The sequence below is a fragment of the Lepidochelys olivacea genome (assembly GCF_965140295.1).
Source record: "Lepidochelys olivacea isolate rLepOli2 genome assembly, chromosome: 23".
Classification (NCBI taxonomy): Eukaryota; Metazoa; Chordata; order Testudines; family Cheloniidae; genus Lepidochelys; species Lepidochelys olivacea.
Window position 1 is genome coordinate 12,380,689 of NC_140433.1, and position 24,902 is coordinate 12,405,590.

At 57.8% G+C, this 24,902-nt stretch overlaps 1 protein-coding gene across 1 annotated transcript in view; it reads right to left on the reverse strand.

Moving 5' to 3' along the window:
- Nucleotides 1-24,902, reverse strand: part of LOC311511980 (immunoglobulin superfamily member 1-like) — a 112,091-nt gene that overhangs the window by 5,911 nt on the left and 81,278 nt on the right. Inside the window, exons 18-21 of the mRNA XM_084612953.1 lie at nucleotides 15,539-15,645; nucleotides 14,766-14,953; nucleotides 9,977-10,220; nucleotides 9,794-9,829 (exon numbers count right to left, since the gene is read on the reverse strand). Coding sequence (XP_084469079.1) covers nucleotides 9,794-9,829; nucleotides 9,977-10,220; nucleotides 14,766-14,953; nucleotides 15,539-15,645 — 575 coding nt within the window. The remainder of the gene's footprint in view (nucleotides 1-9,793; nucleotides 9,830-9,976; nucleotides 10,221-14,765; nucleotides 14,954-15,538; nucleotides 15,646-24,902) is intronic.

Sequence of the window (24,902 nt, forward strand, 5' to 3'; positions counted from 1 at the left end):
GGCTAGGATCTCACCCTGATTAGACAGAGTTGCTACACCCTTTCCCAACAACACACTAGCAACAGGCAAAATACAAGCACCAGAATTGTCTGGCCTCTGGGATTTTGCATAGACACTAACTGGATGCGACCAGAACCAACTCTGAGACAACTGCACTATCCTCAACCATCACAGGCTGAAAGGCCCCTTCTGTCTGCTCCACAGACAAAGAAGAGCCGGACACACTCTCTCCTTTCCAAGACACCCAGCTTGGGATCTCTTTCCCCTTGTCCCAGCACACAAGGCTGGTCACAGACAACTACTTGGAGATCAGGGTAGCTCCCTCCATAGGCAAGTCACAGGCACATTTCCTTCACTGTCCCAATTCTCCACCCAGGTAATAGGTAAGGTCCAGGGACACTCATCTTCCATTCTCCTCGCCTTCCCACCCTGCTGACTAGACACAGGCATCAGCTCACAACGCTGCCTAGGCTCATCAAAACTTTCCTTACCAAGCACCTTGCCACTCCCCACAGATCCCCTGCCCTGCCTGTGTCTCCCCCCACTCAGCTGGCGTCTCAGCTCCCACTGTGCTCAGCACTGCCCTTGCTGTCCCAGTGGGGATAGGCAGCGAGCTCCCTGCTTTCCTCACTGCATCAGAGCCAGCCTGAGCCCCCCCCCCCCCCCCACAGCCGTGCTCCTGCGAGCAAGGGGGGCGGGGAGCATCTCTCTGTCCCACCCAGCCCCAGAGGTCTGGTGTGATGATGTGACACAGCAGGGAGGGGGGAGTGTTGACCTGGGAATGTGCCCTGGGGATGGGAGACCTGAGAGCCTGTCACCTGAGCCGGGAGGGTAAGGGGGAGATAAGACCTCTCCCCAGGAATGCGGACAGAGGCTGCAGGAGGCGCTTCCTTCAGTAAGTGACTGGGGAACAGTAAAACGAAGGGGGATTGACGGGGACCAGGCGTGCTGAAGATTGAGAGAGACGGTTTCGGGGGGCAGTTAACCCCTGCGAGTGTGTGACCAGAGAGAAGGACTTTTGCAGTAACAGGGTCCCCCGGGGTATTGCAGCGAGCTGTCCCAGGGGCGGAGGAGTCTGCAGCTCGACCCTGGTAAAGAGGTGGTGACCTCAAGAAGGACTGGCACACGAGGGGTTTTTCCTGGAAACCGTGGGAAGCTGCCCGGCCTGCGAGTGGCCAGCAGGGAGATGTACGCTAAACGCCTTAAGAGCGACCTGGTGGAGATGTGCAGGCAGAGGGGGCTGCGCACTGGGAGGTCCACCAAGGAACAGCTGATTGCTCAGTTGGAGGAGAGGGATCGCTTGGATGACCCGATCCCTGTCCCGGAGGGAAGCTGCCCGGCGGATGCAGCATGGGCCCTGGGGCCTGACCGGGCTGGGAGGGGTCAGACTGCTGCCGAGGACATCCCAAGACCCTTCCTACCTATGCCTGGGGGAGGGGTTCGGGGAAGACCGGTGAATACTGAGGGCACCCTGACCCCGGCAGCCAGCAGGGGATCCTCCCGGCGGAGCTCCCCATCCCTGGAGCGGATACGGCTGGAATGGGAGAGGGAGATAAAAATGAGGGAGATGGAGGATCATGAAAAACAATGTCAACATGAGCAGGAGGAGAAGGAGTGGGAACTTCAGGAGAAGGAGTGGGAACATCAGGAGAAGGAGCGGGAGCACCAGGAGAAGGAGCGGGAATGTCAGGAGAAGGAGCGGGAGCGTCAGGAGAAGGGGAGGCAACGTAGGCATGAGCAGGAGGAGAAGGAGAAACGAAGACAGCATGAACTGGAGCTGGCCAGGCTGAGGAGCAGTGGGGCCCCAGCTGCGGTGAGTGCGGGGGGACCCAAGACTGCAAGGAGCTTTGATAAGTGCTTCCTGGCCCAGCGGAAGGAGGGGGAGGACATGGATAGCTTCCTGACGGCCTTTGAGAATGCCTGTGAGATGCACAGGGTTGACCCTGCAGACAGGCTCCAGTTCCTCACCCCCTTACTGGACCCCAAAGCCGTGGAGGTGTACAGCCGAATGACAGGGGCGGAGGCAGGGGACTATGAACTGTTCAAACAGGCCCTGCTCCTTGAGTTTGGGCTGACCCCCGAGATGTACCGGAGAAGGTTCCGGAATCAACGTAAAACGCCTGAGGTCACCTACCTACAACTGGTCAACCGGATGCAGGGATATGCCCGCAAGTGGACAGCTGGGGCCCAAGCTAGAGAGGACCTGCTTGACCTAATCGTACTGGAGCAACTGTATGATCAGTGCCCTTCCGACCTGAGGCTGTGGTGGGTGGACAAAAAGCTAGAGAACCCCCAGCACGCAGGGCAGCTGGCCGACGAGTTTGTGAACAGTCGGTCAGGGGGTAGGCGGGAGGAGTCCCAAAGGAACAGCTCCCCCCCCCCCCCCCAATGCAGACAGAGAGTCACCCTGAGATCTCCCAGCAGGGAAATATGGAGAGCCCCCTCCAAAGGGGAATGCCTGGCGTCGGGCCCCTCCGACCCGCTCGAGGGGACCAACGTGACCTGAGCTGCTATCACTGTGGCCAGAGAGGCCACGTATGGACCCAGTGCCCCAGGCTCAGGGACAAACTGAGCAGACCCAACCTACCCAGGGTTAACTGGGTAGGGACCCAGCTGGACGAGGGGCAGACGACCCAGGCAAGGGGGGTTGCCAGTTTACCACCTGCTCAAGAGGGAAGAGTACCCCAGGCCAGCTCCGCCAGAGGGCTGGATGCTCTGGACTCAGGGTTCTCGGTTTACAGGGTGGGCGTGGGGCTGTCCCTCCGGAGAGAGTGCCTTGTACCCCTGGAGGTGGATGGGAGGAAGGTCAATGGATACTGGGATACGGGCGTGGAGGTGACGCTGGCCCGGCCCGAGGTGGTGACCCCAGATCGGGTGGTGCCCAACACCTATCTGACCCTGACGGGGGTGGGCAGGACCCCATTTAAAGTGCCCGTGGCAAGGGTACACCTGAAATGGGGGGCCAAGGAGGGCCCCAAGGATGTAGGGGTGCACCACCATTTGCCCACTGAGGTTTTGATGGGGGGAGACCTAGAGGACTGGCCAAGCAAGCCCCAGACCGCCCTGGTTGTGACCTGTAGCCAGAGCCGGCGAGGGGCACTGCACCCTGACCTCGGGGAGGGTACCACACCGGAGGCGCAGGACCCTACCCTGGTGGGGAGGGAGCGCCGAGGGGCACGGCTCAGAGAGGCTGAGGCCTCAGACCCGGCCAATGAGGGGGATCCGGGCCCCATCCCTTCCCCAGCCGCTGAGTTCCAGGCCGAGTTGAGGAAAGATCCCTCCTTGCGGAAGCTCAGGGACCTGGCCGACCTCAGTGTGGGACGGACTATGAGGAGAGGCTGCCAGGAGAGGTTCCTGTGGGAGAAGGGGTTCCTGTACCGAGAATGGGCTCCCACAAGGGAAGTAGAGTCCTGTGGGATCAGGAGGCAGCTGGTGGTCCCCCAGAAGTATCGCCGCAGGCTCCTGTACCTGGCCCATGACATCCCCCTCGCAGGGCACCAGGGAATCCGACGCACCCGGCAGAGGTTGCTACAGAACTTTTACTGGCCCGGGGTCTTTACCACGGTCCGGCAGTATTGCCGATCCTGTGACCCCTGTCAGAGGGTGAGGAAGGCCCTGGACAAGACGAAAGCAACTTTGATACCTTTGCCCATCATAGAGGAGCCTTTCCAGAAGGTGGCCATGGACATCGTGGGGCCTTTCAGCAGGATGACCCGGTCAGGGAAGAAATACATTCTGGTGGTGGTAGATTTCGCCACCCGCTACCCCGAGGCCGTGCCCTTAGCTTCCATTGAAGCAGACACCGTGGCCGATGCGCTCCTGATCATTTTCAGCCGAGTGGGTTCCCCAAGGAAGTCTTGACAGACCAAGGCTCCAACTTCATGTCAGCCCTGCTCCGGTGCTTGTGGGAGAAATGTGGGGTCCGGCATGACTGGGCCTCAGCTTATCACCCCCAGTCCAATGGGCTGGTGGAGAGGTTTAACGGGACGCTAAAGATGATGCTGAAAACCTTTATGAACCAGCACCCGCAGGATTGGGACAAGTACTTACCGCACCTGCTGTTCAAGTACAGGGAGGTACCCCAGGAGTCTACCGGATTTTCGCCTTTCGAACTGTTATATGGAAGGAGGGTAAGGAGCCCCCTGGACCTGATGAGAGATGAGTGGGAGGGGAAGGCCACTCCCAACGGAGAGTCAGTGGTGGAGTATGGCCTGATCTTCCGAGAGAGACTCGCTGAACTCATGGGCCTGGCCAGGGAGAATGTGGCCAGAGCCCAGAAGAAGCAGAAGGTCTGGTATGACCGCATGGCGCGGGCCCGTGCCTACGCCACCGGGGCCCTTTCAAGGGTGTCAAGCAGCTCAATGAGGTAAACTTTGTGGTGGAGCTGTCGAACCGGGCACACCACCGCCGGGTTTACCATGTGAATATGATGAAGCCATACTATGCCAGGGGGAATGTGGTGTTGGCTGTATGTGGACATTGGGAGGAGCAGGGAGATGACCCTTTAGTAGATCTATTCCCTGGGACCAGAGCTGGTTCCCCCCTGGAAACAATTCCCCTCTTGCAACAGCTAACCCCTGCCCCTCAAGCTGAGGTCAGGGGGGTGCTGCATCCGTCCCGACAGCTGTTTTCCAACCAGCCTGGATGCACTAATCTGACTGTCCACCGGGTGCAGACAGGGTGGCACCCGCCAATAAGATGCTCCCCCTTCCGAGTCACAGGGAAAACTGCTCAGGACCTGGAAAGAGAGGTCCGGGACATGCTGGCTTTGGGGGTGATCCAGCCATCTGCCAGCCCTTGGGCCTCGCCCGTGGTGCTGGTCCCCAAAAAGGACGGGTCAGTCCGGTTCTGTGTGGACTATCGGAAGCTCAATGCCATCACTGTGTCTTATGCCTACCCCATGCCCAGGCCTGACGAGCTCCTAGACAAGCTAGGAGGAGCTCGGTACCTTACCACCATGGACCTTACAAAGGGCTACTGGCAAGTGTCGCTGGATGCAGATGCCCGGCTGAAATCGGCCTTTATCACCCCTCTGGGGCTTTATGAGTTCCTGACCCTGCCTTTTGGCCTCAAGGGAGCGCTGGCCACCTTCCACTGCCTGGTGGACCAGCTACTGAGGGGGATGAACAGTTTTGCCGTGGCGTATATTGATGACGTCTGTGTTTTTAGCCAGACCTGGGAGGACCACGTGTCCCAGGTTAGACAAGTGCTGGACTGACTCCAGTGGGCTGGGCTGACTGTAAAAAGGGAGAAATGCAAGGTGGGGATGGCGGAAGTATCTTACCTAGGCCATTGGGTGGGGAGCGGCCACCTAAAGCCGGAACCAGCCAAGGTGGAGGTGATCAGAGACTGACCCGCTCCCCACACCAAAAAGCAGGTCCAAGCCTTTATTGGGTTGGCAGGATACTACCGAAGATTTCTGCCCCACTTTAGCGCCATAGCCATCCCCATCACTGAGCTATGCAAGAAGGGGAAGCCAGACAAGGTGGTCTGGACCGAGCAGTGCCAGGAGGCTTTCCGGGTGCTGAAGGAGGCTCTGGTCAGTGGCCTAGTTCTGGCAAACCCAGACTTTGACAAGCCCTTTGTGGTGTTCACCGACGCCTCAGACACGGGACTGGGGGCGGTATTAATGCAGGAGGATTAAAAGGGGGAGAGACACCCCATCGTGTACCTGAGCAAGAAGTTGCTACCCTGGGAGCAACACTACGCGGCCATCGAGCAGGAGTGCCTGGCCATGGTGTGGGCCCTCAAGAAACTAGAGCCCTATCTCTTCGGGCGACACTTCACCGTCTACACCGACCACTCTCCCCTGACCTGGCTGCACCAGATGAAAGGAGCCAACGCCAAACTCCTGAGGTGGAGCCTGCTCCTGCAGGATTACGACATGGACGTGGTCCACGTGAAGGGAAGTGCCAACCTGATAGCGGATGCGCTGTCCCGGAGAGGGGGCCCCGAACTTCCCCAGGTCACTGGTCACAGTGACCCTACTCAGTTCAGTCTCGAAGAGGGGAGAGATGTGACGATGTGACGCAGCAGGGAGGGGGGAGTGTTGACCTGGGAATGTGCCCTGGGGATGGGAGACCTGAGAGCCTGTCACCTGAGCCAGGAGGGGGAGGGGGAGGTAACACCTCTGCCCAGGAATGTGAACAGAGGCTGCAGGAGAGAGCCTGCTGGGGGCGGTTAGTTTTCAGTTTGGGGCTTGGTGGAGGAATGCAGGGAACTCCACGGCTGCTCCCCCAGAAGGACTTGACTGAGGGGTCCTGGGTGTACCCACAAGCTCTGTTGTGGACTGTGTTCCTGTTGTCCAATAAACCTTCTGTTTTACTGGCTGGCTGAGAGTCTCAGTGAATCCCAGGAAGAGGGGTGCAGGGCCTGGACTCCCCCACATTCCGTGACAACTGGTTACAGGCAGGCAGGAAGCCTAAGCCTAGCTGCTCCTCCCCCCTGCCAGCCAGGTCATCTGCATTTTCACTGACCATTTCCCTCTCCACCAATTGGTTCCCTGGATTCAAATTCAAACCCTGGGCAGTTACAGGAGCAGGGCCTGGATCCTGTCCCAAAGAGACACAGTCACCCCACAACAGGGTCTCGCAGCTGGTGTCCTGGAGCACCCCAACGACCAGCCAGCCCCACCCCTCCTGGGTCTGCACAGGGATCTGGGCCATAGGCAGGGCGAGGGGCTTCGTCCCTGGGACCCTCACCCAGCTCACCCAGCCCCTCAGCATCTGAGGCTGCACCACCCGGGGCCTGACAACAGTTCTCTTTGTCCCAGGATCTCACCACCCCAGAAATGTCTCCCCATTGACCATCACCTTCTGCTCCCACTGGGGGCCCGAGGGGCCTGGCCCCAGGAAACTCCACACAGACATATAGGTTGGGGTCAGGAGTGGGAGCCTGTCCACCTCCCCACCCATCTGGCTGACGGAGTCGATGGCCTTGGGACCCAGCAAGGGAGCTAGACACCGGGGCTTTTCCGCAGGGTCCCCCTGGTTCAAATCTCCAGCCTGCTCAAAGGCAGTGAGGTGGCATCCACATCCCCACGTCCTTAACCAGGGGCAGCAATTTACTCTCGAGGTTCCCTGCAGAACTGGCCCCCCGGGGTCTGTCCCCACTCACCCCTGGGGGGTCCCCTAGGCCTCTCTGCTCCCCCACCGCCAGTTCATGCTGCTGCTGCTTCTGCAGCTCTTTCTCGGGCTCTCGCTGTCTCTCACAGTCCTCTTGCTCTCTCGGACTCAGCTCCAATCCCGTCCGTCTCCGATCCCCCGATGGGGAACCCGATCGTGAAGACCCCCGTCTGGTCGGGGACAGGAGTCTTTGGGATGCCTGGCTCCCACTCCAGCTGCTCCCAGATCCTGCTATAGCCCCATTTGGGGTCAGGAATCTGCTCCTTAGAGCGGTCATCCTCCTCCAGCTGCACGATGAACTGTGCTTTGGTGAACTTTCCAGTGCTCAACCTTCTCTTTCTGCACAGGGTTACAATGTCCTTCTTAAGGAGACGGTGACAGGCCGTCACTCCGCTCTTCCCAAGTTGTTGTGGACTCACAGGCCTGGGTGCTCTCAGCTCCCCACAGTTTCCAGGGAGAACCCTCGTGTGCCAGCCCTTCTCGAGGTCACCACCTCTTTGCCAGGGTCGAGCTGCAGACTCCTCTGCCCTGGGACCGCTCGCTGCAATCCCCAGGGGAACCCTGTTACTGCACAGTCCTTCCCACTGGTCACACACTCCCAGGGGTTAACTGCCCCCCGAAACCGTCTCTCTCTGAATCTTCAGCACACCTGGTCCTCGTCAATCCCCCTTCGTTTTACTACTCCCCAGTCACTTACTGCAGGAAGTGCCATCTATGGGGTGCAGTAGATCCCACCGCTAACACCAGTTGTCACGGAGTCCCTGGGTGAAGATCTGGAACTGCTCCCCATGAAGCCAGTCAGGACTCTGGGGCAGTCTCCTCTCTGTGAGCATCCCGTCTGCAGGACACACAGCTCACACGGCTTCCACCTTCCTGGGTCTGACCTCGGAGCATTCAGCATCCTCTGCCCCTCCGTGCGCTTCCCACAGCGAGTCCGCTCAGGCGGGGTCCTGGGGAAGCCAGAGGGTCCTGCCCCACAACTCTGCAGTCAGACGTGACTCTCAGCCAGCCAGTAAAACAGAGGTTTATTAAACGATAGGAACATGGTCTAAAACAGAGCTTGTAGGTGCAGAGAACGGGACCCCTCAGCTGGGTCCATTTTGGGGGGCAGTGAGCCAGACAACCATGTCTGCCCTTCACTCCATGTCCCAGCCAGCCCCAAACTGAAACTCCCTCCAGCCCCTTCTCCTTCTCTGGGCTTTGTCCCTTTCCCGGGCCAGGAGGGCACCTGATTCCTTTGTTCTCCAACCCTTTAGCTCTCACCTTGCAGGGGGGAAGGGGCCAGGCCATAAATTGCCAGGAAACAGGGTGTTGGCCATTCTCTGTGTCCAGACCCCTGCACAAACCTGCCCTCTAGGGCTCTGCAATGATCACACACCCTTACCTCATCACCTAGATACTGAAGAACTGCATGGGGAAACTGAGGCACCCCCACACTATTCAGAGGAAACATTAAGAACAGTCCCACTTCATCACAGCCAGTCTCCAGGGTCCATTCACTCTCTGGCTTCTCTACTGGGAGGGCTGGGAGCCAGGTTCTCTCCCCAGATCTGGGAAGGGAGTAGGGTGACAGCAGGAGGGATGGGGTCCAGGAATCCTGGGTTCTGTGCACTGCACCACCCCTGACTTGTAGGGGACTGTACAAGTCTCTACTTCACACTGAGGTTTATAACCTTCAGCTCCGCCCGTCACCCCCTAACTGATATGTCGGCTGGGAAAGGCCCCCCCTGCTCTGCAGCTCCCCGGCCGGGCGTCCTCTCTGCTAGGCCCAGGGCTTTACGCAGAAAGAACTTCATGCCCGGGTACCGACCCTCACAGCGGATGGTGATGCTTCCCCTGAGCGCCACCACCGTGCTGGGCCAGACAGTGGGCGTGAGAAATTCTCGCCCTGCTTTCAACAAGAGACAGGAGTTAAACAAGGGAGACACCCCACCCCTGCCTCCCTCCCGCCCCAGTTCAGTTCATCTGTCACTCAGCCTCTCTGGGAGTCTGTCCCCTACCAGGCATGGCACTGCCTGCCCCTGGGGAAAGGGGGTTCACCCATACATAGCTCTGGACCCGGCTGCATGAGAGATCACCTGTCCCCCCGGCCCCACCTATGGCCAGCCAGGGAGCCTGACCAGTGGGCCCCTTGCAGCTCTGCCCCCCGCCCCGGGGTCGGAAATAGAGTCTGTGACCGGCAGGAGTCACACAAGACCCACCTTCCCCCAGGCCTTGGGAACAGGGGGCTGTGAGTGCAGGGGAGGGAGCAGTTGGGGGTGGATCTCGGGGCAGGGGTGGATCTGGGGGGTTCTCCCCCACGGCTGCTCTGACCGGGAACCTTTCGGTTCCCCGAGGGGATCTAGAGCCCACGGACGGGCCCTGTTAGTGTTTGTATGAGCTGAAATAAATCCAGGTGTCCCCCCCGCCGATCCTCACAGCCTGGGCATTGCAGAACTTTGAACCAGTGAATGGTTCAAATCCTGGCTTCTTTGTCAGAGTCTGGGAGCCAGATTCGGCTCCTAGTTACTCCATGGGGTCGGGGCACAGGAGAGCTGTGACGGGTCTTCACAGGGCGAGTTTGGGTTGTGTCTTGGGGAAGGTTCAGGGCTCGATTCCTCTTTTCCCCACCCCACGCATCCCCTCCCCCATCCTTCATGTTACCACCCTCCCCACAGACTGATACTCACCTCCCCATGCCCCGCTGTGCCCCGCCAGCCAGCAGCCTGGAGAGAAAAGTGGTGTTAAGGGGTCACATCCCAGAGCAACTGGATCCTACACCCTGGTCTCAGATCCCCACCATGGCCACACACCCTGGTCTCAGATCCCCCCGCCCCGCATGGCCACACAGCCTGGCTGTCTCCGATACTCACTGAGGAGGATGACGGTGAGAGCAGACGCCATGATGGGGCAGCGGGGGGCCCCCCAGTGCTGCCACCAACACCCCAGGGTCCAGCTCCACCCAGCCTGAGGCCCGAGTGCAAGCGGAATGAGGAACTGCGCCGGGGGCTGCAGCCCCAGGAAGCCCGTGATGCGCTCGGCCCCTTTCTTCCCCATCAGCTGGTTTCTCTGCAATCTCCAGACCAAATCTACCACGGTCAGAGCAAAGCCAGCTCCCTGCAACGCCCAGCAAACCACATCCCCGCCTGCAGCTGGGCTCCCAGACCCACAGACACCACGCCTCAGCTCCCTCGTTCTTGGGACCCTGTAAACCCTGAGATTCCCCACGACTGGGGCCACCCCACAAGGAAGGACACTTTTGAAAACTGCGACGAACTCCCATCACACAGAGTCCAGTCTCTAAGGTCCATTCATTCCCTGGGTTCTTTGCTGGGAGGGCTGGGAGCCAACCCTCACAGCGGATGGTGACGCTTCCCCCGAGAGCCACCACCCGGCTGGGGCTCACCCAGATGGTGGGTTTGAGAAATTCTCACCCTGCTATCGACAAGAGACAGGAGTTAAACAGGGGAGACACAGCCCCCCGCTTCCCCTCCACCCCAATTCAGTCCATCCCTCGTCCAGCCTCTCTGGGAGTCTGTCCCCTACCCGGGTTGGCACTGCCTGTCCATGGGGCTCGGGCGCAGGGGGTTCACCCATACGTAACTCAGAACCCAGCTGCATGAGAGATCACCTGCCCCGCCCCACCCCACCTGAGGCCAGCCAGGGAGCCTGACCAGTGGGCCCCTTGCAGCTCTGCCCCCCGCCCCGGGGTCGGAAATAGAGTCTGTGACCGGCAGGAGTCACACAAGACCCACCTTTCCCCAGGCCTTGGGAACGGGGGGCTGTGAGTGCAGGGGAGGGAGCTCTTGGGGGTGGATCTGGGGGGTTCTCCCCACGGCTGCACTGACCGTGAACGTGTCGGTTTCCCCTGCAGGAACAGAACCAGCGTCTGTCGGGGCGGGGGAAGGGGCTGAAACACCGACACAGGGATCGCCCCCCACTCTCTGCAACCAGTGATGGATCAGCCACTGGGCCTATGGGGCCTGTGTGCCCAGGGCCCTGGCCAAGTGGGGCCCCCTGGAGCCAGGGGCGGCTCTACCAATTTTGCAACCCCAAGCAGTCGCTGCCGAATTGCCGCCGAGCCCGGAAGAGCGGCGGAGCTGCCGCCCTCACTCCCCACTGGGCCCCTGGCCGGGGTGTGGGGACAGAGGTTCTCCGGTCTTGGGGCCGCAGCTGGGGGGTGTCACGGAGTCCCCGGGCGATGCTCTGGAACTGCTCCCTACGAAGCCAGGCAGGACTCTGGGGAAGTCTCCTCTCTGGGAGCAGCCTGTCTGCAGGACACACAGCTCCCCCGGCTCCACCTTCCTGGGTCTGACCTCGGAGCATTCAGCCTCCTCTGCCCCTCCGTGCGCTTCCCACAGTGTGACGAAGTGGGACTGTTCCTAACGGTTCCTCTGAATTGTGTGGGGGCGCCTCAGTTTCCCCTAGGCAGTTCTTAAGTATCTAGGGGGTGGGATAAGGGTGTGTGATCGTTGCAGAGCCCTAGAGGGCACGGTTGTGCAGGGGTCTGGACACAGAGAATGGCCAACACCCTGTTTCCTGGCACCTGAGGGCCTGGCCCTTCCCCCCTGCAAGGTGAGAGCTAAAGGGTTGGAGAACAAAGGAATCAGGTGGCCTCCTGGCCCTGGAAAGGGACAAAGCCCAGAGGAGGAGGGGCTGGAGGGAGTTTCATTTTGGGGCTGGCTGGGACATGGAGTGAAGGGCAGAAGTGGTTGTCTGGCTCACTGCCCCCCAAAATGGACCCGGCTGAGGGGTCCTGTTCTCTGCACCTACAAGCTCTGTGTTAGACCATGTTCCTGTCGTCTAATAAACCTCTGTTTTACTGGCTGGTTGAGAGTCACGTCTGACTGCGGAGTTGTGGGGCAGGACCCTCTGGCTTCCCCAGGACCCCGCCTGGGCGGACTCGCTGGGGGAAGCGCACGGAGGGGCAGAGGGTGCTGAATGCTCCGAGGTCAGACCCAGGAAGGTGGAAGCTGTGTGAGCTGTGTGTCCTGAAGACAGGCTGCTCACAGGAAGGAGACTGCCCCAGAGTCCTGACTGGCTTCATGGGGAGCAGTTCCAGAGCATCACCCAGGGACTCCGTGACAACTGGTGGTAGCGGTGGGATGTATTGCACCCTGTGGACGGCGCTTCCTGCAGTAAGTGACTGAGGAGCAGTAAAACAAAGGGGGATTGACGAGGACCAGGCGTGCTGAAGATTGAGAGAGAGACTGTTTCAAGAGGCGGTTAACCCCTGGGAGTGTGTGACCAGAGAGAAGGACTTTTGCAGTAACAGGGTCCCCCGGGGGATTGCAGCGAGCGGTCCCAGGGGCGGAGGAGTCTGCAGCTCGACCCTGGCAAAGAGGTGGTGACCTCGAGAAGGGCTGGCACACTAGGGGTTCTCCCTGGAAACCGTGGGGAGCTGAGAGCACACAGGCCTGTGAGTCCACAACAACTCGGGAAAAGCGGAGTAATGGTCTATCACCGTCTCCTTAAGAAGGACATTGTAACCCTGTGCAGAAAGAGAGGGTTGAGCACTGGAAAGTTCACCAAGGCACAGTTAATCGTGCAGCTGGAGGAGGATGACCGCTCTAAGGAGCAGATTCCTGACCCCAAATGGGGCTATAGCAGGATCTGGGAGCAGCTGGAGTGGGAGCCAGGCATCGCCAAGACTCCTGTCCCGGACCAGACGGGGGTCTTCACGATTGGGTTCCCCATCCAGGGATCGGAGATGGACGGGATTGGAGCTGAGTCCGAGAGAGCAAGAGGACTGTGAGAGACAGCGAGAGCCCGAGAAAGAGCTGCAGAAGCAGCAGCAGCATGAACTGGCGGTGGGGGAGCAGAGAGGCCTAGGGGACCCCCCAGGGGTGAGTGGGGACAGACCCCGGGGGGCCAGTTCTGCAGGGAACCTCGAGAGTAAATTGCTGCCCCTGGTTAAGGAGGGGGGGATGTGGATGCCACCTCACTGCCTTTGAGCAGGCTGGAGATTTGAACCAGGGGGACCCTGTGGAAAAGCCCCGGTGTCTAGCTCCCTTGCTGGGTCCCAAGGCCATAGTCTCCGTCAGCCAGATGGGTGGGGAGGTGGACAGGCTCCCACTCCTGACGCCAACCTATATGTCTGTGTGGAGTTTCCTGTGTCCCTCTAGAGCAAGCCCTAGGTAAAGAGGGTAAGAGCAGAATTTCTGGGAGGGGTGAATTGTTGCATAGAAAAGCCCCTCGGGAAAGGAATCCTCATGGAGTCTTTGCAAGCAGTTTACTGCAACTGAAGGGTGTGAAAGTGATTTAATCAAGAAAGTTTCAGTTCCTAACAGCCAGAAATTTTCTGTTGTGAATGGATCCACTGACTTTCCTGTTGAAATATCCAGTGTGGATAGCTTTGACAAGGTCTCAGATGAAGTGAAAGCTGTTAAGGAGTTAAACAGTCCCACTTCATCACACACAGCCAATCCACCCAGGCAGGGTCCTGGGGAAGCCAGAGGGTCCTGCTCCCCAACTCCACAGTCAGACGTGACTCTCAGGCAGCCAGTAAAACAGAGGTTTATTAGAAAACAGGAACATAGTCTAACACAGAGCTTGTAGGTGCAGAGAACAGGACCCCTCAGCTGGGTCCATTTTGGGGGGCAGTGAGCCAGACAACCACGTCTGCACTTCACTCCATGTCCCCAGCCAGCCCCAAACTGAAACTCTCTCCAGCCCCCCCCCCCCCGCTCCTCCGGGCTTTGTCCCTTTCCTGGACCAGGAGGGCATCTGATTCCTTTGTTCTCCAACCCTTTAGCTCTCACCTTGCAGGGGGCAAGGGCCAGGCCATCAGTTGCCAGGAAACAGGGTGTCGGCCCTTCTCTGTGTCCAGACTCCTGCGCGCACCTGCCCTTATCCCACCACCCAGATACGTAAGAACTGCCTAGGGGAAACTGAGGCACCCCCACACTATTCAGAGGAAACATTCAGAACAGTCCCGCTTCATCACAGGGGGGGCAGAAAGTAGGAAATGGGTTGAGGGGCTGCAGTGGGGGGACAGAATGGGGTGGGACCGAGGGTGGGATAGGGGCAAGGACTGGGGGAAGGGGCAGAAAGGGGTGGGGCCATGGGCGGGGCCGCAGGCTGAGGAGGCGGGACAGGAGAGGGACGGCAGGTGTAAGCGGTAGGGAGGGATCCTCCTTGCTCTGGCCCAGGGCCCCAGGAAACCTTAATCTACCTCTGCCTGTGACTCAGCATCGATTGATCGTTACTGTCAGTCCCAGGGACGGGGGGTTTGTGGCTGGGGATGGTGCCGGCTGGGCAGCCCCTGGGCCCTGACTCCTCTGTGCGTCCCCAGTTCGGGGGCAGCCGGGGGAGCATCCCCTGGGAAAGGCCCCTGCTCTGCAGCTGCCCCTGGGGACAGGGATCCCCCCTCCCTTGGCACCAAATCTCCAGGAGCTGTTGCTCCCCCGTGGCTGGAGAACCCCCCAGTGACACTGTTCCCGCTCCCTGTCCAGGCGAATCCTAGGGCTCTGGGCAGAGCCTGGCTCTCAGCATCCCATCTGGGTGCCGACCTTCTGAGGGTCCGGCTGGGAGTGGGGACGTGGAGCCGGGCCCCTCCCCTGCTACCACCAGCTGCACGGGGTGGCTGGGCTGCGAGGAGACGAAGGGCTCTGATCAGGGCCGGTAGCTGCAGCCGTAGCTCCCTCCGTGCTGCCGGCCCACGGTGGGGATGCGGAACTCGGCCCCGTCCCCAGCAGGGTCCATGTGTCGCGGTGGGTTCAGGTCTCCAGCCTTGTGCAGGAAGAACCTCACGTCCTGCCGCTGCCCCCGACACCGGATGGTGACGTCTGCCCCTGGGGCGGTGACCCCAGTGGGGCTCAGAGAGATGGAGGGTCTGGGCAGGCTGGGATCTGCGCACAGGAGACAGGCTGTGAGAGCCAGACCCGGGCACCCACCCAGCCCCGGCCTCCAGCTGCAGAAGAGAAGAGCGACGGGGGGATTTGAGAGCAGCCTTCAACTCCCTGAAGGGGGGCTCCAAAGAGGATGGAGCTGGGCTGTTCTCAGTGGGGGCAGATGACAGAACAAGGAGCGATGGTCTCAGGTTGCAGTGGGGGAGGTCTCCTTTGGATATTAGGAAACACTATTTCACTGGGACAGTGGTGAAGCACTGAAATGGGTTCCCTAGGAGGTGGTGGAATCTCCATCCTTAGAGGTTTTTAAGGCTCGGCTTGACAAAGCCCTGGCTGGGATGATTTAGTTGGGGTTGGTCATGGTTTGAACAGGGGATTGGACTAGAACCTCCTGAGGTCTCTTCGAACCCTGATCTTCTATGCTGCCCGCAGTGACTCTGTCCCCGCTCCCCGGCCGGGCGTCCCCACTGCGGGGTCAGGGCTCAGGGCAGAGACTGGCTCTGAGGATCCCATTGGCACCGAGCCCCTGTGAGGGTCTGGCTGGGCTTGGGGCTGGGAACGGGGACGCCGAGCCGGGCCCCTCACCTCTCACCACCAGCTGCACGGGGTCGCTGGGAGATGACACGGCGAACGGCTCCGATCTGCTGTGATAGGAGCAGCTGTAGCTCCCGTCGTTCTCCTGGTGCACGGTGCTGATGGGAAACACAGCCCCAGACCCGTCCGGATCCTCAGGCCTGGCCTCCCTCAGCACAGCACGTCCAAGTGTGACCAAGTTGGGGGATTTTCTTGTTTTCTCCTTGTTTTTCAATGGTTTGCATGCAGAGGGCATGGGACTCAGTTTCACTGGACGTTACTGGTTTAGAGGTGATGGGAGAGGGAGTTGGTTGGTACAGGGGACCCGCGAGGGAATGGGGACCCCGGCCAATGGCCTGGAGAATGGAGACCCCAGCGACTGGTGACCGGGAGGCCCAGCTCAGGAGTCACAGCTGGGTCTGGCCAGTGGGAGGACAATGGGCTGAGGAGAGAGGATCCTGGTAACCGGACCAGCTGGTTCCAGCCAGAGGGGCCAGAGGACAGAAGAGGGGAGAGGGGGCCTAGGCGACCCTGTTTACCTGGAGAGAAGACAATGAACAGAGGCGGGCTTCTGGCCAGTGAGATCAGATGCCCAGCTGGGAAGCAGGGGGGCTTGGGGCTGGAGAGAGGAAGCAGGCAGAGCCCACCTGGATGCAGGGGAGACTGGGATGTGCTGTGCTGAGGGAGGCCAGGCCTGAGGCACGGAGAGTTTCCTGTGCTGCGTTCAGATGCTCAATAAACCCTCCTGTGTTACGCTGGCTGAGAGTCGCTCCGGGCTAGAGATCAGGGGGCGTTATTCCCTCTGGGAGTGGAGGCCCTGGGGCTCCAGACCGAGTGGACTCCCTGCGGGGACCCACGGCAGAGACAGGCGTGCTAAGGTCGGAGAGGTGCAGTTCCAGGAGGCAGAGGGGCCTAACCCCCGAGAGAGAGTGGACCCCCGAGAAGGGCTGTTGCACTAAAGAGGGTTCCCCCCAGGGACCGCACAGCCAAGAGTGGGCACCCCCTGGGAGTCCATGACAGGCCTCAATACCCCTGCTGCACTAGGGGGTGCTATGGTGCAGGGGAAGGGGCTCAGTGGAGGGGCAGTCTCCTCTGGCCGTCACTGCTGGCCCTGATACCCCAGTGCACTGCTTGGGGGCGCTGTGCTGCAGGGAGTGGGGGCAGAGGTCACTAGGGGGCTCTCCCCTGGCCGTCAGTGCCGTCCCCAGTGCTAAGAAAAGTCCTGCAGAGAGAAATCCTACAAAACCCTGTGCAACAATTACAGCCGTGGCCATCTTCACATCCTCCCCGGTGTTCTCGGCTCCGATGGGCCTCTCAGTAGACAAGCGTCGCTAGCGGGATGGTTCCTGCTGGGGTTTCCCTTGTGTCTTCCCTCTTTGATATTGTAACTCTGACTACACCTAACACATAAGAACGGCCACACTGGGTCAGATCAAAGGGCCATCTAGCCCAGTATCCTGTCTGCTGACATTGGCCAGTGCCAGGTGCCCCAGAGGGAATGAACAGAACAGGGAACCATCAAGTGATCCATCCTCTGTCGTCCTCCGAGCAAACAGAGGCTCGGGACACCATCCCTGCCCATCCTGGCTAATAGCCATTGATGGACGTAACCTCCATGAACTTATCTAGTTCTTTTTTGAACCCTGTTATAATCTTGGCTTTCACAACATCCTGTGGCAAGGAGTTCCACAGGCTGACTGTGCGTTGGGTGAAGAAATACTTCCTCTTGTTTGTTTTAAACCTGCTGACTATTAATTTCACTGGTTCTTGTTTCATGAGGAGTAAACAACACTTCCTTCTTTACTTCCTCCACACCAGTCATGATTTTATAGACCCCGACCTGATCCCCCGTTAGTTGTCTCTTTTCCAAGCTGAAAAGTTTTAATTTCTCCTGTCACGGAGTCCCTGGGCGATGCTCTGGAACTGCTCCCCATGAAGCCAGTCAGGACTCTGGGGCAGTCGCCTTTCTGTGAGCAGCCTGTCTCCAGGACAAACAGCTCACACAGCTTCCACCTTCCTGGGCCTGACCTCGGAGAATTCACCATCCTCTGCCCCTCCATGCGCTTCTCCCAGCGAGTCCGCTCAGGCGGGTATCCTGGGGAAGCCAGAGGGTCCTGCCCCCCAACTCCGCAGTCAGACGTGACTCTCAGCCAGCCAGTAAAACAGAGGTTTATTAGACAACAGGAACATGGTCTAAAACAGAGCTTGTAGGTGCAGAGAACAGGACCCCTCAGCTGGGTCCATTTTGGGGGGCAGTGAGCCAGATAACCACATCTGCCCTTCACTACATGTCCCAGCCAGCCCCAAACTGAAACTCCCTCCCGCCCCTCCTCCTCTGGGCTTTGTCCCTTTCCCGGACCAGGAAGGCACCTGATTCCTTTGTTCTCCAGCCCTTTAGCTCTCACCTTGCATGGGGGAAGGGCCCAGGGCATCAGTTGCCAGGAAACAGGGTGTCGGCCATTCTCTGTGTCCAGACCCCTGCACACACCTGCCCTCTAGGGCTCTGCAATGATCATACACCCTTACCGCACCACCTAGATACTTAAGAACTGCATAGGGGAAACTGAGGCACCCCCACACTATTCAGGGGAAACATTAAGAACAGTCCCACTTTGTCACATCTCCTCATACAGAAGCCGTTCCAGACCCCTAATCATTTTTGTTGCCCTTTTCCGAACCTTTTCCAATTCCAGTCTATCTTTTTTAAGATGGGGTGTCCACATCTGCACGGAGTATTCAAAGTGTGGGCGTACCATGGATTCATAGAGAGGCTATTCATCTATCCCTTTCTTAATGATGCCCGACCTTCTGCTGGCTTTTTTGACTGTTGCTGCACATTGAGTGGAAGTTTTCAGAGAACTCTCCATACTGACTCCCAGATCTCTCTCTTGCCTGGTAACAGCTAATTGAGGCCTTATCGTTGATATGTAGAGCTGGGATGATGCTTTCCAGCGTGCATCACTTTACATTGATCAACACTGAATTTCATCTGCCAGTTTGTTGCCCAGTCACCCACTTTCTGGAGATCCCTTTGTAGCTCTTTGCAGTCTGCCTGCGACTTAACTAACTTGAGTAGTTTTGTATCATCTGCAAATTTTGCCACCTCACCGTTTATGCATGAAGGTGTGTCACAGACTCACAGGCCCCTGCAAGCTCTCTCGGCTCTGTAGGATCCCGGGAGGAACTCCCCTCCGTCTAACAGCCCTTCTCCGGGTCCATTCTCCCTTGGGGGCTAAGCCCTGGGTTCCACCGTCTCCTGGAACTGCACCTCTCAGAGCCTCCAGCCCGCCTGGCTCTCACCATAAGCCTCCCCCAGGGACTCTCAGCCGGCGTAAAACAGGAGGGTTTATTGAATGTCTGGACAAAGCCCAAGGGCTTGGGCCTGGCCAGTCTCAGCACCGTTCAGCTGGTCTGTCCCAGTCCAGGTGAGTCTGTCCCAGTCCAGGTGCAGCCAGACCCCTCTTTGTCCCCAGTACAGAAGTGACTTCCTTCCAGCTGACCCCCCTATATTACCTTCCCCACAGCCCCACCTCCACCCTTTGGCTTCCTTCTGGGAAAACAAATAGCTCGGGCCCTCTCTCTTCGTCCTTTGTCCTCCCACTGGCCAGAACTGGCCGGCTCCCAACACAGGCTGGGCCACCAGGTCACCGGTTGCTAAGTTCTATCATGTCCAGGCCATTGTCCGGGGTCCAGGCTGCTAGGCGAGGTCACACCCGGCCCTCTGCACCAGCAAAACCCCTCTCCCACCACCTCATTACACATGCCGCACACAGGGGAAACTGAGGCACGCACAGTACTCATGCACAACACTAAGAAAATCCCCCGCTTCGTCACAAGGTGTCAACCCGCTTTTCCTTAGCTGCACTTCCACACCCTGTGATTATTGGTCTGCCCGATTTTTCTTAGGTTGTTTGTAGTTCCTTTTTGTCTCACACGCAGCTACGCATGGCAGGTACCCTGCAGTCAGGACAGGCATTTTCCCATAACCTCACCTGTTGGCACATCTTATGCAGTAACCTTTGGTCTTAGCGGTTATTGCTAGGTCACGCAATCATCTTAAGCCTCTGGCCTAGTCTGGCGAAGCTAAAATCGTACAGGTCTCAGCCTGTAGGTCTTGCTATTAACCGTGCTTTACTAATACCTAATACACACTCCTTACACCTACTTATCTATCCTATACTGCGCTAATCCTGCAACTCCAGTCGAAGGAGCATCCGTTGATTGTATAGGAAATGCACATCCATTGGCCGTACCATCACATAATACACTGAGAAACGGAGGATAAAATGAAGGCTCCACACATAATCGGGGTGTAGTGAGCAGAGCGTCCTCCCTCTGGACTTGAGAGCGAGGGACCACTATGTTCCCCCCTGGTGGGTGGAGCCAAATGTGCCCCGCCCCCTTCCTGGAAGTACCGGGGCGGGGCAGGAAGTATAAAGGGAGGGCCCTGCAGGGGAAGGAGGCAGATGTCTCCAGCCTGCTGCTGAATGCAGAGATGACTCTGTGCTGTGGAGTGCCCTGCCCCCGGGGGAAACCAGTCCTGGAGACGTGGTGCCAGGACTGTCGTCCGCAGTGTACCCCACGGAGACAAAGGACCCCTGGACTGCAGAATCCCCCCACCCCCAACCAGACTGTAGTAGGAAGTAGCCCAGGGTCACCAGACTTTCATCCGGTTTTGTCGCCGGAGCACAGACTGGTGTGTTTGGGTACGATCCCCGCTGACCCAGTTGTGGCACTTCATATTCTCCATCGGGATATGCTTTTGATATGAATATGGCATCACTAAGTTGTATTTTATGCAAGATGGGTCATGTAAGATATCATTGGAAAGATTATGATTTACTGAATGTGATTATCCTGTTTGTATGCATGGATCATTTCTGTATCAGTCAATATTCCTAACTTTAATGTACCAATTACAAAAATGTTTACACCTGAGGAACGCCCACACACAAAACGCCATGAGTCTGGCTGGTTGGTCAATGAACCGTTAGGGGGAACAATAGGATTTTGAAGATGCTAACCTCCCACCTTCCTCAGACGTTTCCTGGGATGCTCCAAACCACCTTTGACTCATGGCTGCTTTGACACGGCAGAGTCATGTGATCATGTCACCTGGTACTGGACTCCATCTTGGACTGATAGTAGTTTTCCACTTGTAGGAGGTGGGGATCAAACTGGGAAACAAAGGATTCCCGCCTTATGTAAATCCTATTTAAGGCTGGGGAGTGAGATAATCAGGGTTCAGATCTTGTGCAGACTTGTGGCACCTTAGAGACTAACCAATTTATTAGAGCATGAGCTTTCGTGAGCTACAGCTCACTTCCTCAGATGCATATCGTGGAAACTGCAGCAGGCTTTATATATACACAGAGAATATGAAACAATACCTATTCCCACCCCACTGTCCTGCTGGTAATAGCTTATCTAAAGTGATTTCCAGCACAAATCCAGGTTTTCTCACCCTCCACCCCCCCCCACAAATTCACTCTCCTGCTGGTGATAGCCCATCCAAAGTGACAACTCTTTACACAATGTGCATGACAATCAAGCTGGGCTATTTCCTGCATAAATCCAGGTTCTCACATCCCCCCCACCCCCATACACACACAAACTCACTCTCCTGCTGGTAATAGCTCATCCAAACTGACCACTCTTCAAGTTAAAATCCAAGTTAAACCAGAACATCTGGGAGAACCTGGATTTATGCAGGAAATAGCCCAGCTTGATTGTCATGCACATTGTGTAAAGAGTTGTCACTTTGGATGGGCTATCACCAGCAGGAGAGTGAATTTGTGGGGGGGGGTGGAGGGTGAGAAAACCTGGATTTGTGCTGGAAATCACTTTAGATAAGCTATTACCAGCAGGACAGTGGGGTGGGAATAGGTATTGTTTCATATTCTCTGTGTATATATAAAGCCTGCTGCAGTTTCCACGATATGCATCTGAGGAAGTGAGCTGTAGCTCACGAAAGCTCATGCTCTAATAAATTGGTTAGTCTCTAAGGTGCCACAAGTACTCCTTTTCTTTTTGATAATCAGGGTTGGTTCTTCACTGAATCCCTGCCCAAGCTGACTGCTGAAAACACCTAAAACTGATCTGGGGAAGAAAGGACTGAACCCAGGCTAGAAGTTGTCTGGCCTGTGAAAGGAATACCTGGAGCTTCAAGTTTGTCTTCAAGAAACTCTGCAACCTGCTTAAAACAACATTGAGGGTGAGAAATTACTGCTTGTAGCCAGTTTCTATCGTGTATTAAACTATAGTTTGCATGTTTGTTTTATTTGCTCAGTAATCTGCCTTTGATCTCTTTGCTATCCCTTATAATCACTTAAAATCTATCCTTTCTAGTTAATAAACTTGTTTTGTTTTCTCAAAACCCAGTTTGTGGAACTCATTACTGGCGGGTGGGGGGACAAAGCTATGCATATCTTCCTCCACATTGAGGGAGGAGGCAAATTTCAATTAGCTTATGCAGTACAGTTCTCTGTGCAGCGCAAGACAAAACAATTTTGGGTTTGCACCCTGAGAGGGTGTGCACCTGAGTGCAGGTCAATTCCTTAGCTGAAAGCTTTCCTATGCAGGGCGGATTTCAGTGTCTGTGTCTTTCCGCAGCTGGTGTGTCCCTACCTGTGTGTGTGTGCTGGAGAAGGCTTGAGGGCCTGGCTCTGCAGGACAGGGTGAGGAAGCCCAGGCTGGTGGAACGGGTGGGCTCTGTGGTACCCCAGTACATCAGGTGGCATCCCCGGAGTGGTGCGGAGGGAGACTTTGAATGGGGGAACACGCACGCCATGACCTGGCCGCAGGGCTGAGGCAGCAGAAGCTGCTGGAGCAAGAGAGAGAGAGAGGCGGAGGGATGGCAGGCAGCTGTAGGAAGGGGCGTCGAGCCGTTCCCCAGAACTGCCAGCAGGAGGCGCCAGCCACGTGGCGCGTGGAGTACCCCGTCACCAAACTGTTCCAAAGCCGACAGAGGTGCTGCACGTAGGGAAGAAAAACCAAGCGCAGCAGGGCAGGGTGGGGGCGAACGGGCCTGGCAGCAGCTCGGCGGAGACGGATCGGGGAGTTGGGGTGGATCATGCCCTCAGCATGAGGCAGCCGTGCAATGCCGTTGCAAAACCAAAAGCAAAGGCAGCTTTAGGCTGTATTAAGAGAGGGGCAGCGTGCGAGTCCCGGGCGGTGAGAGTCCCGCTCTGCTGGGCCCTGGGCAGGCCGGGAGTGCTGCGTCCAGCTCCGGTCACCTAGGGCGCCCCCCTCGGGCGGCTGTAATAGTGGCTCCTCCCCCAGTAGCAGCAGGTCACGGTGCTCAATGGGCTGCTGTCCGGCCACACCGCTGCACGGCGAACAGGGAACTTAGCTTGGGACCCAGCTTGTTTCACATTATTCCTGACCTTGGCACAAAAACTGGGCGGGTTGTCATAAAATTTGCGGCTGACAAAAAGGCGGGACGTATTGCCAATCGGGAGGAGGACCGGACTATCGTACAGACGAGGATCTGGACGACCTGGAAAACTGGAGCAATAGGCACGGGATGAAATTTAACAATGCAAAGTGCAGGATCATCCACTAACGACAAGAATTTTTGCTATAAGCTGGGGATGTACCAATTGGAAGCAAAAGAGGAGGAGAGTGGGTGGGTTGATCACAGGGTGGCTAGGAGATGCCAGTGTGATGTGGCTGTGGGAAAGGCGAATGCAGTCGCAGGATGCATCAGGCGAGGTAGTTCCCATAGAGAGAGGGAAGCGTTTGTACCGTTCTACAGGGCACTGGTGAGGCCTGATCTGGAATACTGTGTGCAATTCTGGTCTCCCATGTTCAAGAAAGATCAATTCAAGCTGGAGCAGGTGCAGACAAGGGCTACGAGGACGATCTGAGGAATAGAAAACCCACCTTACGAGAGGAGACTCAAAGAGCTTGGCTTGTTTCGCCGAACCCAAAAAAGGCTGAGGGGAGATACGACTGCTCTGCTCTCTATCAATATATCAGAGGGATAAAGCCCAGGGAGGGAGAGGAGTTATTTACATTGAGCACCAGTTTGGACACAAGAACAAATGGATATAAACTGGCCATCAGCAAGTTTAGGCTTGAAATTAGATGAAGGTTTCTAAGGCCTCGTCTACATTACACAGTTTTGTCGGCAAACAGCAGTTTTTTGGGAGCCAGGAGTGGATGGGGATTCCCCCCAGGTCATTGGCTGGGAAGGTCTGATGAAGAAGTGAAGGGGGGACCCACAAAGCCCCAGGCCTGGGGGGGGGAGAATGAGGGGCAGGGGAGGGTGAGCTCCAGGGAATTGGTAGGGAGGGAGGCAAGAAGCTCAGCTGACACCAGCTACCTCTGGGACCTTCTCGTTAGTCCCACCCAGCAGCAGCTTTGAATCAGGCCCCGCCCCATATGGGTGGAGCCCCCACAAGACCCGCCCCTCCCCAGAGCCCCACCTTGGTACCCCCTTGGGTGTGCTACTCACAGATGGGGTCTTGCTGAGCTGGGGCCTTCAACACCCGCAAGGGGCTAGTGCTAAAAGAGAGAAAATCCCCTTGTAAATGTCATATCCCCCCACCTGCAGGGAGAGTCCCCAACACACCCAGAGAGCCCCCCATCCTCCCTCACACTGAATCCTATTCCCTAACCCCCCCTACCCCCACCACAGCCACTAGACCCCACTCTCCTGCCAGAGCTGGAGACGGAGCCCAGGTAGAGGCGACATGTGGGGGGGGGGGGCCTGCAGGGTCACATGACCCCTCCCAGATTGCTCGGTCACATGCTGCCACCGGGCCCCCTCCCCGCTGAGAAGCTGAGCTGGGGAGCTGCGGTGGACAGGGAGGGGCAGAGGCAGGTGCAGAGGAACAGCTGGGAGCTGCACGGGGGATGGGGGGCACTGCTTTCCGGGGCGGGGGGGTGTGGTGTGACTCCAGCTCTTCTGGGGTTGTGCCCCTCCACTGTCAGCAGGCCCAGGTCATCTCTGAGGGGTCCTGGCTCCCAACCCCATTCGCCCCCAGAGCCAGGGAGAGAACCCAGGAGCCCTGTGACCCAGGCAGGTCGATCGGGAGCAGGGAGGAGCCACCTTCCTACCTGCTGGGTCTCGCTGAGGTTCCTTTTCCTGCAGAAGGACACAAACCGGAATCCCCCATGAGCCGATGGGGAGCCCCCGGGCCCAGCGCCTAGCCACTCACCCCCCACAGGGCAGCAGGGATGGGGGAGTCTGGGGGGGTCCCCTCTGCTGCTGGGGCTAATCCTGGATCCCTGCTAGGTTGGGCCAGACCAGCAGGGGGCAGCGCAACACCGTCGCATGCACCGGGGGGAAGGACAGATGAACTCGGGGGGGGGCTTTTCCTGTCCCCAATCCTCCCTCGTTAATGACTCCTTATAACAAACCTAATCCACA